General features: G+C 36.5%; 1 protein-coding gene across 1 annotated transcript; it reads right to left on the reverse strand.

Annotated features, from left to right (window-relative positions):
• Window positions 1-997: 997 nt before the first annotated feature.
• LOC110465985 lies at window positions 998-15,831 on the reverse strand. Its single transcript, XM_021522208.1, has 9 exons — window positions 15,686-15,831; window positions 10,955-11,022; window positions 8,305-8,511; window positions 7,277-7,421; window positions 6,756-7,001; window positions 5,114-5,410; window positions 4,318-4,374; window positions 3,881-3,925; window positions 998-3,061 (listed from the first exon to the last, which is right to left on the reverse strand). The coding sequence occupies exons 2-9, from the start codon at window positions 10,959-10,961 to the stop codon at window positions 3,019-3,021; spliced, it is 1,047 nt and encodes a 348-aa protein (XP_021377883.1). The 5' UTR covers window positions 10,962-11,022; window positions 15,686-15,831; the 3' UTR covers window positions 998-3,018.
• Between the last annotated feature and the right edge of the window lie 1,353 nt (window positions 15,832-17,184).

Consider the following 17,184-nt stretch of genomic DNA (forward strand, 5'->3'; position numbering starts at 1 on the left):
ATTTCGAACATCTAATTTGTAAAGAGGTAGATAAGTCACTTGCAGTTGTGTGTTGCTTCATATATCGCCTTTGCACAAGATTATATATGTCCTCTTATGTTCTATATTTACATTTGCTCTACATTGCCACTATATAACACTACCAAAGCCGGTTCCTAGTTATGAGACCATAACACAGGCGTAGTGGTATCTCCACGGGTCCGACTAACTATCGAATCACTATTCCCTTCCGCACTAGCAAGCAGATAAGCAAAATGAAAACAACTGTGATCCATTTATCTTTACCGTTTTATTCAAGACTTGTAAAATGTGAATTGAATACACTGATTGACCAAATAATGGAAATAGTATCGACACTTTTGTGTTTATTTCAACGAACTAATTTTTGTATGCGGAAAGTCACGAGACAACATTCTGTGAGCAATTCCGTGGGTTGTTCTACCTCTTGAACAAACAACGCAAAATTCGAATTTAAAAGTGCGTTGTGAACTTAAAAATGAATATTGAAAAAATAAAAATGTAAATATTAATTTTGCTGTATAATTTATACCGCCTTTAGTCATAAGTATCGATGTCCATTTTATAGTAATTGTATGTAATTGTGGGTAATTCTTTTGAACACTGACCGCTTTATGTTTATCAACAGGTTACGGGCTATATCATGTGTGTGTACATATCGATTACGCATTGGCGTACATATGAGAGTCTTTGGAACTCTGATTTTCTATGAAATGGATACACGTTTAAGACAGCCACATCTCATCAAGCACCTTACTTCCAGAAACCAATTCTAATAACTGGATGTATTCAGACATGGAAAGATAAACATTATGAGAACCACAATTGTAAGATTTTGTAAACAACGTAAGGATAAGTCAGATATTTATTAAGAAGTAAAATTGGCTGTTACATATAAAATGTAAAATGTTTTGTGTTACAGCGTCAAAATTAGAAAGACAAAAAAACGGTGGTGAATGGTGTAATTTTGTTTTGCAAATTGCAAATCCTTGCATTTACTAATGCGTAATCGACAGTCATTGCAAGTAAACATATTTTTTTTATTTCTTTTTGTAAAATAGCCATTCATGATCTATCGAGATTGATTTCGAACGAGAGAAAGAAGAAGATGGAGAACGAGCAGACAGACAGAGACAGGATGAGGTCTTGATCCTTGAAATATAATGATTGATACGGCAAAACGAATGGATTAATTAGATAAAACCCTGACGCGGTATTAATCTTTATGCCATGGCGTTTGTTTTGATGCATTAATCATTGTTTTATCTAAACTGCACAAGTCATTACCTTTTATTGCAATACCGTTGATGCAAAACATTTTTCTTAGATTTACTTAAAATGAGACGACCGGGTGGTGTCAGCATGTTTATAGAAAAGGATGATATCCATAAAATTACTTACACGAAAAAAGCACCAATCTCGATCATTTCGAGGTCAACAAAGTTGGCCAGTTTTGAATCCCGATATATTGGTAACTTGTGTTGAACCTCTGAAATATTTGTATAAAAGTTGTTTGTTTGTCAATAATATTGATTGTCGAGTCCAGGGCATTCCCTGGTAAAAGGTTGGATTGTTGTGTTAGGAACACCCCTTCGTAAAAGTTTTCTTTGTCGATTTCGGGACATCACAAAAACACGTTATCTTTCTTTACATATTGATACTATTGGAAAGTTTTGGAAATATAACAAAAACGGAGCCATTGACTAGATTTAGCGATTTTGAAAAAAGTGTTTATGAAATTGACAAAGTATAGATGTATTGTTTATTTTTGAATGTGTGTTTTGATCCTCATAACGAGCATTTCAATGTGCCAGGACGAGCGTAAACCATTAAGGATATGACAATGTTATTAAGTTTTGATATAAAGTATATAAATAATGTATGAATGACGTCACTCGGATGAATACTCGTTATTTATTAGCTATATCTCTAACATTTTATTAATCATATCATTGACATACTTATACTTATACTTACATATATATATATAACATAGGAACATGTATACAAAAATAGGCAGGCACAGATTTGAGGACACTTCCCCTTGTCACTTAAAATCACCATTATACATTTTACTGAGTATCAGGTCGAGATAAACATAGTACAATAATGTATATTTAATGTAAACATTTTGTTCATGTTAACAGCTCACACAGGTAACCAGTAATACGGTACTATACTATTCTCACAGATCATCAACACTATATAGTTTTCACAGTTCATCAACACTATATAGTTCTCACAGATCATCAACACTATATAGTTCTCACAGTTAGGTATAGCACGATATAAGTACTCACCTTCACAAATGATATTGTTAAAACATCCAGTCAGTGGTTATTCATCTAATGTTATTAGCTCATGTTTTGGAACATACATATCCTCGGAAGTAATGGTAAAATAAGGTAGCCACAGCAAAGGGAGATATGACCCTAGATAGCTACATTATAGCGAGGGAGAGGTGACCGGATCTGGCCCCATAATATATAGGGAGGAAGTGGCCTAAATTGGCTACAATACAAACATGCGTATTGATATATTCCTGCTCGAACTTCACTGTCGATTGACCTCAGGTCATAGTTTAGATCAACTAAATTTCGTCTGCGTGTCGCTCACACAAGTTAAATCCGGGCACGTTGTATGGACTAGGAGTTGTATAGACTAGAAATAGACTGGTGTCCGACATGTAACTATTGGTCCCAAGTTACTACGTCCTCAATATGGAAGCATGGCTAGTTTGGTGACCGACATGTCTCCGAGGAAGCGCATAGCTGATTGGCCCTAACAACCAAACATCTATTGGAATTAACGCATCTCAGTGTAGGCGTGTCCATATATATCTATTTACCATTAATAGAATCGTAGTCTAAACAAACGCTTCTATTTTTGGGTTCATTGTTTTTGGCACGATTCATATATGTTTCCATCCGATTGAGGACCTCATTGAAAGTTGTCATGTTTGCTGAATATTTGGTATCCATGCTCTCTACACAGCTCAGTCTAAATGCCGTGTCTGTTCAGGTGGAACCCCCAATTCGAATCTCTGAAACATTGAAAGAAATATGTACGACAAAATATTAACCAGGTGTTCTAAACATAACAATACATTTACTGGTGCTCGGAGTATAACAATGCAGTCATCGATGTTTAAATGTTGTATCATACGGGTATTCTTAATGTATCAATACATTTCCTGTTGTTCTGAATATAGTAAAGCATGTATTGGCGTTCTAAATACAGCAATGCATTATCTGGGTGTTTTTTTTAATTTAATTCAAAAATTGACTTCATTCATACAAAATTGAAAGATAGCCCTTCCACCAAACTGAAGACAAGGGAGATAATTCATATAATTCTTGATGAAGGAGCATGTTTTATGTGAGGTTGATCAATGTTGGTAGCATTCCTAGGGGCAGACTGACATGACGGATGAAACAACGAAATCGTGGAAAAACAAGTTTCATCGAAAATATAAAGGATCAGTGGTACAGTAAAAATGTTTGCTTTGTTAAGCTGTTTGCATCAACTTACTAAATTTGTAAAAAGGTGCATCCTTACTTCTTTTTTCCAGTGAGTATTATTACAAACCTGACCTGACCTATCAAATTAAAATCCTAACAACTCTCCAGTTATCTACACAGAAAAAGGCCACAAGATTTAGCTATTAGGCAATTTCGCTATAAGCTAACCCGACTTTTGGAAATGTCACATTGCAAGAAATAACCTCATCGTATGATGATGATTCTCCTCCAACTGAAGTTCAATTAAATGTTATGGGAAGAAACGTTATGTTCAAAATCTGTGTTATTTTAAACTAGGCCATTGTGATGACCTGTGTTAGTACTCGTCACGTGATACCTACACAGGACGCCACAGGAAGGGGTCACGGCCGTGAAAGAGAGCTCTCCTGTCAACAGAGGTACAACAATTCATTACTTCTTACTAGACATAATCTATCACATTTATCTATGTGACAAACAAGCAAGCGTCAAAATAATCCTGTTTTATTCAAAATTCAAAATTCTCTTACAACCAATACTACAAAATATTATTTTTATACAAATTTAGTAGGATAAAAGAAAAGACTCGGATAGATCACACATCCAACATTTAAATACTGATTGAGTGCACGTGGCATGTTGGTACTATAGTGTTAAAATCACAATTGGTAATATAGGAGCTAGACTACTTCTTATAAATGTCGTTCAGTGAAATCTCGGGGATAAATACGAGATGGATGGAAATCTCGTCGACATCCCGCGAGTTCGTTCGAGATCAAGGAGGACCAGGAATACTTACGTGTTAAACTCATCGAGATCTCTCGTATCTGTGCGAGATGGCCACTCCACGGTCACCCTGGCAACATATCAATAAATGTCACATGACCAATTTGTGTCGGACATAATCTCCAAGTGATACCAGTTTGTCAACTAATTTTATGCCATCGCCTTTTTAAAATTGCTGTTAGTTTCGAAGTATTTCATTATAAAAACATACGTATAATTGTAAATTGTCCTTCAATAAAAAAAAGATCGACCCATCAGAAATACTGGGAAACATGTCATCAAATGTGCATCGTTTTTTTCCGTATGCGAAGGTAGCCATGCAATATTTACGAAAGAAAAAGCACCCCCTTTTATGTTTGCCATCTGATTTATGTCACAAGATATACCAATAAACTTACCTCCTAAGAAGCTCATTTTACAAGGACACTTGACAGTTTATTATTTCGCTATAAGGTTACCACATGTAAAGTTAAATTAATGAAAAGTGGACCAATGCAAATCGAAAACTACTGACCTTGTTTTTACTTTACATTTGTTCTCGTGTTAATCGAAAGAGACTTCCAGAACATGGAAATTAGAATATAGAATCCATGAAGTAAAGACAAGCTTAATGACTTATAAAGGGTCCAAAACGAAAATTCATGAAAAACGTGAAAGGAGTTGAAGTTCAGATAATTTATATCTAGTGCTTGAAAAAAAATCTTTGTTTTTTTACTTAACCTTAATTAGCACGATTCATATTAAAAGATTATACATGCAATTTATCGCGTTTTAACTAAGTTAATGACAGCAACAATGAACATGCTTACAGATCTTTCCGGTGAGGTCGACCCACTGGTGCCCCTCGATCCGAAACCGCTACTGGGACCCTTCGTGATGGTGGACCTCTCAGATTCCCGACCTTATAGTCGTAATCACTTTGTGCACGTTCCGGCCTGTAGTTAATCTCGCTTACAGGTCGGTCCCGTTCATCACCACGGGGACCCTGTTGCCGGTTCCGGTCTGGGTCGCCTTTGTAAATATAGAACATCTCTGCTCCGCGCATTCCCCTTGTAAGCGACCCCGTGACAGAGTTGGCTCTCTGTGGGCGGGGATCTATATGGTGACTGTAAGTAGAAACAAAGTGGGTTTTAACTCTTTAACCGTGCTATGGTTGACTTGGTTAATATGCCCATGAATCAAGTGGAAGGGCCGCAGTGACAAAGGGGTTAAGGCGTCTGATATTCTGTTAACATTAGTCCTCCACCACTGGGTCGCGGGTTCGAGACCAACGTTGGGCAGTAGCCAGGTACTGACCAGGTAGGTCGGTGGTTTCCCCCGGGATCTCTGGTATTTCTCCATCACCAAAATAGGACGTAAAACAAACACAGAACAAAAGGATAACGTGGCGCGCGTTATATACAGGTAAAAACAACAGTGATGAACAGGTTATTATATAGAAACCCTACTGACATGATCGCGAACAGGGATCTACGGCTAAGGACGTTGAAGAATTGTTGAAGAAGGCAAACAGTTACTCAGAAGTCAAGTGCAATAACATAGATATTCTCATACATGTGGGGTCGAATGACGTCGAATCACGAACAACCCGGACGAACACTGTGAGCATGAGTAATACAGAGACATGGTGTCTACGTATTTCTTTCTAACATTCTCCACAGTAAACGACAAATACATCAACATATGTAAACCAATCCACTTATACACTTTAACAGACATGTAAACAATTTATTGATATAGGATATATTAATTAAAATGGAATAGCAAAGTATTAAACGAAAATTAACCAATATTACCATATTATACCATATAAACAGGAACACAGTCAACATGGAACAGTTGTCCACTTTACAAGATGTCATCAATATAAAACACTTAAGTGGGGTAAAACAGAGCAATAGAGGTCAGTAACACAATCAAATACTGGTTAAGTTTGGCATCAGTAAAGATTGAAAGCAGAATTTTAAAGAACAGGAATAGTGATCAAAAAGGTTTCATGAAAGGAGCAAATATAAAAAATAGTACTACCTTTTATAAGTAATTGAATAAATATACAGAAACATTTTTCTTATCTTGGATTTGGGGATGATGTGAAGAAATTATTAATTGATACGACATTTAAATGTTCAAATGTTGCCTTCGTAAAATGTTAGAATATGAATCAGTCAGTATCACATTTCATAGATATAAATGACAAAGTGTCAGTTTAAAAAATTCCTGTCCCTACAAAAAGTATTCACTGTTTTTCGAAACGTTCATAGCTTGCTTAGCGGTGGTCCATGTCTGTGTGTTGCTTACCTCAGTTCATAAACACCTTGGTCTAGTTTTTTTACTTTTTGTTTCGACAAGGTCGTCTTTTCTTCATGTCTATCTATTGTTAAAAAATATTCCTTACAATGATACCAACCCCACACAGGGGACCAACAGTTTAGTGACAAGTTATCTACTGACCTGTAAGTACCGTCAACACTGGTACTCCGAGGTCTGTAGCGGTTATCGTTCTTATCGAAGAGAGGTTCATCCCGTCGTACAGGTGTTTCACCTCCCCTGTACTGGTTATCGGCCCTGTATGGAGTATCGCTCCTGTATAAGTTTTCATCTCGGTAAGTAGGAGGGGCGCTGGAGCGCGGAGGCACAACGTAGGCAATTTCGTCAGCGTTGTTCCCTTTGTTGCCATAGTAACCCTTGTTTGCTGACCTTCAACACAAAAATATACGTCTTTATGTAAGGTCAAATATTAACCCAATAAGGAATACTTACTCTTTCTCAACTGAAAATGCAAATGATATTCCAACACCTGGCGTGTGACGTGCGGTGTTCAATTGATGTACGATACAGTGGGTAGCGGATGTGACGTATATATATAGTACCCAAAATGGTACACGTATCTTTTGTTCCTCTGTGACTTGATTGTAGACCGATATATACCGGATGACGTAGTGACCTTTTTTTTAATGACGTAGTACACATACCTTTTCTGGCGGCGAGACTTGGCCGTTCCCTGGACGATGCACACAATACACAAGAGCACCATGATGACGAAAGCACCCACCGCTACCAACACACCAATCAGGATCTTCGTCTCTGCCGTCATGCCTTCGTCAGTCATAGCTTTGTCTGAAGTTATATGTTACACAACCAGAAAACATCATATAAAAGATCCTTTTTATTATTGTATCTGTTGACGATTGTTAACGGGCGTGATAATGTGTTTCTGTAGACAGCACTACATTAATAAACAGTGACAGAAACAGCACTTTAGTTAGTTCGTTTACCAGAGCAATATTAGATATTTGATGTAACTGAATAAAGTTATATCAACAAGGCGTCGACAGAAACATTAGCGACAGCAGCACTTTGGTGGATACTGTAAATTACTTTATTTTCGCGTGATTTTTATTTCACAAACACTACCTTTGTAATTATTTGAAATCGCGATTGAGAGGATGTTATTTCACTATTGATAGTAATCTTATCTATTGAATATAATTTATATTCGGGTTAGACTGAATTCGCGTCTGAATGAGGTATCCATAGTACCACATTAATGTTTGTCAACGAATGCAAGATGATTCTCATGTAAGGTAGTTTTATTTTATTTTATTATTTGAAGTAATTATCTAGGTAAACCAACCATACCATACAAACCAACAATAACAAATTGTTTACGTAAGTTTTTTTTATTTTTTGCGAAAAATCATTTTCGCGTTAATTCGCGATAAGGTTCATTTACAAACGAATTTATTATCATTACCACCAATTCTGAAGTATCATCCTCTCTATAAACGACAAAAAAAGTATTCACGAATTAAACCTGCATATTTAACAAAATAAATTTCACGCAAAAATAAAATAGCATGTAATTACAGTAAGCCTTTTATGCTATAACATTTATACGTTTCCCTGTCAGGAAAGTACTGTTGCTCGATGTTGCCTCAATCACAAACAGGAGCTGTCGTATCAAAACTATCACGTGTTCCAAACACTAAAAGTAACAAACCTCCACAGAACGGCATGGTGTCCACGTCCCACGTGCCGTCAGCCTGACACGTGACCTTAGACTGGCCATTGAGGACGTAGGGTGAGTAACAGGACAGCGTGACATCTGTACCTGCTGTCCGGTTGTAAGAGGACAACACCAGTTGTTTATGGTTGGTGGAACTGATGATGTCAGGTTGGCCGTCTTGGGTGTTTAACTTCGAACATACTGAAGACAACAACAAACAATCAACACTTAAACCTGTGGGGTTATTATCACATGATAAGAACAATACAATATCAATTTTAGACTAACCCATCTCTAGAAAATTGAATGATTTAGAAAATATAAACTCTGATAATTTTGATCACTTTGATGTATAATGCTTTAAAATCTCAATCTTTGCGGAGATAGGTGGGCAGCTGCATAAAACACACTGTACAAATTAGGGGCTAGTAGCCAGTCAACATCAAATTTGATTTGAAGGCAAAACATCTAATTCGAGAGATAATCAAATTTGTTTAAATTTATAACTAATACAAGAAGGAAAGGCGATACATCATTGCCGACTTCACATTTATATTCGTCTAGAAAGGTGTATTTATCACCAATTTGTACACAATTGGTATGTACAGTATTTATGTTTGTACCGTTTTTAAATCGTATATGTCAACTGTCGATATGTCCCTAACAAACGTTTCCATAACGGTAGTGATATTGATACAGATAAACGGCTGTATCATAGTAAGGTAGATGCCGGGTACTTCATAAAACGTGACCTCCATGTCAAAACAAATTATCAAAATACGGAGATAGACGTGAACATTCCTAAATTCACGTCATTTAGCAAGTTAGTGCTTAATCTTCAGCCCGGTAACGTAAGGTGTTTCTCCGGGTCAAAAACTACCATCCGTTGATATAGGACAATAGCATCTACTGTCGCATTACTTTTAAGCAAATGTATAATACTATAATTTGTAAGAGATATTAAAGATATAGATACCTACAGTAACTTAGAATTGCTCATGAAGAGTCAGGGGAGCATATGAACATTATACAATTGTTTCATGGCTATTTGGGGAACAGTCAAAACTATCATCCCGAGGTAGGGGGAAGCCCTGGGGAACTGTTTGCCCGAGGCCGCTAGGCCAAGGGCAAACAGTTCCACAGGGCTTCCCCCTACCGAGGGATGATAGTTTTGACTGTTCCCAAAATAACCATGAAACAATTGTTTTATTACCAAATAAATATTAGTATCAATGCTGCATGCAATGTTGCCATTGCTTCAACACTGAGTCGCGGTCACCGAAACGCTTGAACGGGGCTCTCGAGGGGGGATTTCTGCGCATCGAATTCGCGCCGGGTAACAGTTCGCTCCGACCGGGAAAACAGTTTTGACTGTTTCACCCCTACAGCCGAAATTGGACAAAAGGCCAGAAACAGTCAAAAATGACTAATTATAATTTATATAGACTATTGGGTAATAAAACAAAATGACAAGTACTCTCAGTCGACCTTCTACTATGGTTATGATTTTTTTTGGAAGAATTAGATCCCTAACTAATACATCAATAAATATCATTAAAAGAATCACATCTCGCTAATATTCAATCCGGGTGGTCGGGTGGTGCAGTGGATAGCGCACCTGCCTCCAAGGCGGCCGGGGTTCGATTGCCCGATCGGACGTGAAAAGGTATTGGGTCACCTGCCCGAATGCGTGGGTTTTTCCGGGTACTCCGGTTTCCTTCCACAATAAGACCCATCGCGCGCCAACATCCGGGCCAACACGAGTGAATAATATAAGTTGAAACAACTTGTTTCATAATTATTGTAGAATAAATGAAGTTTATATTTTCATAATATTCAAATCACCGTCATGTGACATTTATTTATGTACACGCTGTACTCTATGCAATTACATCAATGACTAAGTCACAATGTTCCTTCATACAAAAACAGCAGCCATTTCAAAAAGCATATACTTTCTGTCAAGATATCTTAATGAAAATGTAAGGAGTTAAAAATAGATTATTGATAAAAATCATTAATTTATAATAATTTATGAATATTCATATTGTTTAGCTATTATCATTTCCCCGTAAATATTTCTCTGTAAATTAACGGCACATTCCGTTATATGAGCCAGCATTGTTACAAAGGTCAGAAAGCGGTCACAGATTTTGTGAAGCCTCAGGATACATCTACACGTAACCTACCGTAGGCTTAATGCTTTAATTAAAGTGAAAGGTAAATAATTAATTTTTATATGACGCCCGTTAATGCCTTATACTTTATGTATAATGTCATATCTAGATTTACCTGTCGCACCTGTTTCTCCTCCATAGATCACGTGATACAGTTAACATTCCACACGTATGGTGACGGTATTATATTACCACGATTGTATCCTAGCAAACAACTGAGTAGGAACGAGTGTTGTAAACATTCTCCATTGATGAATATATTTCAGTAGCAAAATTATTTTATCATAAATTAAATAAACAAACATTAACATAATGAATTAAATTCTTTAATCCACTGATAACAGCACCAGGCATGCATACTTCAATGAACCAAATAAATATCTGCGTATATAAAATCTCTATTACAACTCTAACCTGTGTGTAATCCGTAGGTTTTACTTTCAAATTTGTCACCGGAAATCACTCACCTTTCATTTTGATTTGTCACTTCCGGCTCCGGTGGACTATGTGGTCAGTCTGTTGGTTGTGCTGATAACTGTAAATGAATAAAGGGAACGCTCAAATTGATTAAGTGTATATAATCCAACACCGTGTAAGGTTGTTTTTAATTGTTCTCTGAATCGAATGAGGGAGAGACCACGACGGCATATCGGAAGTATCCAGCGACCTGTTGTCGAAAATAAGAGACAAGGGCGTTCCGAAAACAACAACTTTGGTCTTTAAATGACGTCATGAAACCGTGACGGTTTACAACACTGTCGCTGGCAAAAAATCACAACGTTTTACAAATCTATTGATGGTTTATCAAGACAACAAATACTGAGAGCGTCTTATTGATAGCGGCTGATCATGAGATACTAGTGTTCCGAATGGACAATATTTTTGACGGCCGATAGGTGACATTTTCGCTACTTGATAAATTATTTTTTCACAAACAGCAACAATAAATCAGACATATTTAATTCCGTGAGTGAATGACGCAGTGTATTAAAAAATTCAGATTGAAATAGTGTAACAATGGATTGACTTGTATCTCTACAATATCGGGAGTTTATTGGTTTTAAGTCGCTTAAAAGTGGCGTACACTTGTCAACCTGCAATTGTTGTTTATTTGGTTCAGAGCGTTTCGTCCTCGCGACAACTAAGGTAATATGTAAAGGATATGGTCCAGTTCCTGGCGTTTTATTATCACGTACAGATGTATATTGTAATACTAGAAAGAAATAACCTCACACACAGTTGGGACAGAGGCCTGGATTCGATCACACAAAAAGGCATGGCATATTCCTATAACTAAACCATGCTTATGTAATAGTAAAGGACAATATTTACGTGAATGTGACTATACGTGCTATATGTAATAAAACAATACAATATGTAACTCATAAGACACCTTGCGAATGTTTTAAAACATCAAATACCGTCACAAAAATACGATTATCATGTAATTTTGTAATAGCGTCACAAGTTGAATCCGTAAATAACGTTACAAAAACAAACAATACCATATCACATTAAACGTGAAGTTTTGTTCGCCAAGCTTTCTTAACGAAGATGTTAAGATAGGAAAGAGTTTCGAAAACAGCCATTTGACATGCAATTTGGGAATAATTGACACAATGGCCTAGTAATCTTAAGATATAACAGCTGCATGCGAGTTAAGGAATATACAATACATGTTCAAAATCATACATATAAATTAGGACAAACATCTACCAAACACGAAAGCGATGAGTCGATATCTCCTGTAACAAGGCTATAGTTTTAGTTAGTGGAGACAATACTGCACTTTTATAATTTGCCATTTTTGATTTCCTGCTACCATAATTGAAAGGTTAAAATAAAGATGAAAAAGAAAGGACCTACCTTTTCAACAATTGCAAGTTGTCGACTGTACGTCGTGCCGAACCGGGACTGATAAGGGTATTGGCATAGTGATTACCACATATTGATCTACTGTTAAACCAAATATCCCTATCTCTACCACTTCCTAATTATAGCAGGGCCGAGGTGCCAAACAGGAGGGCTGGCCCCGATTGTGTACACTCCCTCCGTACAAATTAACCCTGCTAAACAGGCCTGGAGTCAGTGATCTTCCCATAGGACATGGGAGAGGTAGTTGGGTAACCCTGACTGTCAGTCTGTCGGATTTATAAAGGATATACCCGATCACTCAGGGTTGTTATGCTAAGTACGATGTGATTATCATAGTTTGTATTGCATCAACCATTTAAGACGTTCTTAATTTACTACTTCTTTCTCTGTTATGACTTGGCTTTTTTACCTTATTCAGCAATAACTGTTTTTTAACCACCATATTTCAAATTTTGCATAATTTATTTTTGTTTTTGGTTATAGCTGAGCGGTGGTATGTTTTGATGGCCTATTTTAACCTCACATTGTACAAATAATTCGCCCATGGCGATGAACAAACGGTATATTTGTGTGATGTTGCGCGTCTAAAACGATACTCAGCAGTTTTAATATGAAGATGAGTTTGAAGATACCACTATTTGGTGATAAAAACATACATTTCGAGATGAATAACGAGATATTTAGAAATATGAAAACGTTCAATTGTTATGGTGAAGCTTTTGGATTTTGATGCCCATGGATTTGTAGGTGACTGTCTGTAAAATCGTGTGAAACTGAAATGTTAGAGGAAGATTGCTTTTTAAGTTTTATCACTTTTGCGTAATCCTTTGTTCTAATTTTGTAAATTACAGAATGTTAGAATTCAAAGCCAAATATCCCTTTCCATTGGACTTCTGCAGTACAATCCACTGTGAGATATATACCTACATTGTACTTATATCAAATCACACAGGATACTACTGTTAAATAAGGTCTTTAAAATACTGAATAAAAAGACAAAGGCATAAAACAGTTCTGTTTTATGTTTTCAGTTAATTTGCTTTAGTTTTAGTGATAAATGTTATAAATTTAACATTTCAAACAGCGAAGAAAATAGAATACTTTATAGGATGCCTAGTGTTTATTGCACTAAACAACTAAGTTTATATATCTTTACAATCCTAAGTGTAATACAATATTTTCCCCCCAACAAGATATATTTTGTTTTGGAAGAGTGTCTCTGACTTAGATTTAGCATGTGTTGTGATCTTAAAAGATTTGATGTCGAAATATAAATATTGGATCCATATACCTCTTTTATCATGCTACCAGTTGGTACTGTAGGCTAATAATGTAATCAAACATGTTACCATAACAACAAGTCTATGTTTTGTAAGATGGTTAAGTACTTCAGAGCCAGTTGTTCAGATTGTTAAACGTTACCGGTGATTAATAAACAATTTCAAAATGATGATTTTTGAAAAATGTCTTGAAATTATCAAATAGTTTTCGGAAGACGATCATTAATAATCTCTCGACATGTAATGTTAAGAACTTCGCAAATTTGTCCAGTTTTTTTATGTATTCACCCGATAACCTCCTGAAACTCTTTCTTCATTCCTCCTTATAGAGTAAGCTGTATATTTACTCTGATATTTTGTATATCACACATCATTTTAGTTGGTTTATTAGGAAGTGATTGTCCTGCCTGATATCACATATCACATCATGTGTTTGTATATCATTGCTATTTTACCCCGACTATTAAAGCATCTTTTTTGGTTATATTTCATTGTTATATTGATTTAACCAATACCATTTAGTTATAATTACCTCCTGTGATATATGTTAACAATTTCCTAAGTTGACGATCTATACTATCTGTGTATAACACTTCAGTACATTTGTTTATTGTCAAAAATATGAGACATAAAAATAAGTGAATACTGTGTCGTTGTTGTGTCCTTTATGCAAATAATGTTAATATGCCGAGCGACAGTGTGATATTGTGGGCCTGCAGTCGTTAGCAGTAACGTCCTGTATTTATAAAAATAAATGAATTTTCAATACTCATTCATAAATACATATCAGTTATATCAGCAATAGACAGTGTAAGATGAATGACAAATCAATATTGTATGATGTGTGTATTATGGGATAGAAATGAACCGGAGAGATCAAGACACGCCCTGACAACAGGGTAACAGACTAGCAATGACGCCTGACTGGGGTGTCGGGGTGGTGTGTATAGTGTAATATCTTGGTGGGGCCCGCTATATAGACACCAACACATGCATGATATGTATCCCCTACTACAGAAACTAGGACATAAAGAATTAACTATTTGGAGATCAAATTGATATAAAAATGTACTGGGTCGATATTTTTAAGACTGTACAAAAAAGCAAAAGGGTAGGAAAGTGGACGGGTTAGAATAAATAATGCAACTGTATCATGTATATTATACAATGGCAAGGAGGATGCTATGGTTGTATTGTTAATACTCATATTGCCATCAAATCACTGTATACCTATAAATGTGCAAATGAAATAGAATAGACTTGAGTTAACTATGAGGGAATTACTGTCACTTAACATACATGGGGACAGATGATTTCAAGGACTAGAAAGACTCTGGCGATAAACTAAGGGCACTAGACGGACTAAAATGACTGATAAGACACGAGTTAATTTAAAATTTGTGTCAGTATAAAGACCAGACGGATGCACTTTAGAAGTACTGTAGAGTGACTATGGAGACACTTGGTGCTGTGGCTATTATACTATACGTTTGTCTAAGGTGAGTCAATTGAGTCACTAAGAATGAAAACGAACCAATGAGGGGCTAGATGAGGATTATATAAGGACTACTAAAGTAAGTAAACCTGTGTATAACAACAATTACGAGACAGATTGAGGTGGAGTGGGGAGACAATGTTTTCTGGATAAGGGACAATACTTATTGACTACAAAAAGAGAAACAGTTTGATGCTGGGAGATTATGTACACCTAGAAACCCTTTTGCACCACTCAGGTGTATTCTATCGAAACTAGTGATACGTGAAACTAAACAAAATCGTCCGTGGTCTAAACTAACCTGCATGTTACCGCCTATGTCTAATCGTTCATATACTGACGTAATAGATAGATGCCAGTGATAGACGCCCCTGTCTGTGGTTAATACTGACACGATCGAAGTTCCATTGACATAACCATGCAGAGGATGTGGGGTCGCCTAGCACGCGATCAATGGCCCACCTAACAGGTAATAGGCGGACATCCTTATATCAAACATCTGTATTCAACATCGAAATCACCCATCATCAATGACATAATCTCATTACCTGCCGTTCTGATTACCTCCTCGTGTTCTGGCCACAGCTGTACCCGGCTGTTGGTTAATCCTCCCCTGTGTGGACGCTATGTCCCTCCTGTTCAGGGTCGTTCCAGGGTTTGTTATGGTCGGGCTGTCAAGCGTGAACTTTACACAAAATTACCTGACGGAGACGACGTGAGAGGAATAATTTATTCACCTAGTAAACTTTAAGGAGAACTGTGCCGCCTTGGGTGTGGCTAGACAGGTTATGCATCCCCGATATCACTGATACAGACAATACACTGACGTAACGACAAATTTGATCATTTGACATCTTGTTGTGAAGACCACATTAGTTTCATAAAGAAGACCCCAACCACATTAATAGTCGCAACTTATACGGTGCGGCTGGAGTATACATTATGACTTATAATTGGATCTGGCATTAGTCAGAATATTAAGTCCGGTTTAAAACGTTGACGAAACAATTTTACTTTTATTTGACTTAATAATTATATTTAGATATACGCTGCCTTACTGAGTGTTCTAAGTGAATATTTTTGGTGAACAAAAGAAACTAGAATTTCAGAATTGAATCCAGTTGGAATTTGGTAATTCAGAGAAATCTAGACACCTGTACTATAACAATGCTATCACACAGGTATTTCATAAAACAATTAAAGAATATTCATGAAGAGACGAGGCGTGTCAATAACCGCGGCACCACTCCCGGCAAAGTATCCCATCAACTTAATGACCAGGTCACATGACTTGACCCTTTGGGCTTTAACATTCTTCTGATACCTGGTGTGTGAAACCCTACAATAAGTGTGGCGGGATGTTACAAACGTATACTGTTAATTATGGACCAATGAAGCAGGCTCTCTAGTAAAGATATTCTCGTAAGTATAGTATATTGAGTCACTCCTACTGAATGCACTTTGGAAATATGAGCAATAACCAGACATTCACTTCCTCCTTCTTTAAAAATTAGTTTTCCTTACCTGGCTTTCCTCATCTATCTTTTTTTCTCTCTTTACTCTCTGTATATTTCAGTTCCCTTACCTGTAATTAAATGTCAGTTATATGTGATAATTCGTTTTGCATAACCAAGACCGTTTTTCTTATTATATCTTATTATCATTACAGTTTTTGTCACTCTTTGGTCCTTTATCCAAAAAACTGTATATTTTTTTCCTTCAAAACTCTTAATTTGATCTTCACATATATATTGAAAACTTTATCATAAGGCACGTTGTCTTTGGTTCTATCAGATACAACGTATTTATATGTTGATTTTCAATTGAGTTCTTTTTTTTTTCTTTTTTTTTCCCTTCTCAGTCCATGTGATTATATTTGTCCAATGAAGATGGTAATACTTATCTGAGTTTATGCCGAGACGTACTCCCGACATCGTTTGTCACCTAGGTTATACCCTCGAACAGATTAATGAATCTTGTTGTTACATCCTAGTAACAAACTCTCCTCCTCAGACGCCAGATAAACTCTCTTTGTGTCCCTATACCG

The sequence above is a fragment of the Mizuhopecten yessoensis genome, unplaced genomic scaffold (assembly GCF_002113885.1).
Source record: "Mizuhopecten yessoensis strain PY_sf001 unplaced genomic scaffold, ASM211388v2 scaffold11109, whole genome shotgun sequence".
NCBI lineage: Eukaryota > Metazoa > Mollusca > Bivalvia > Pectinida > Pectinidae > Mizuhopecten > Mizuhopecten yessoensis.

Bases quoted from the DNA above. Each gene is read 5' to 3' on its own strand.
- LOC110465985 (XM_021522208.1), bottom strand. The intron at 3,926-4,317 runs GTAAGTATTCCT...CTCTGTTGACAG, and splicing joins GATCTCGATGAGTTTAACAC to GAGAGCTCTCTTTCACGGCC. The intron at 3,062-3,880 runs GTAGGTATCACG...TCAATGTTTCAG, and splicing joins CCCTTCCTGTGGCGTCCTGT to AGATTCGAATTGGGGGTTCC.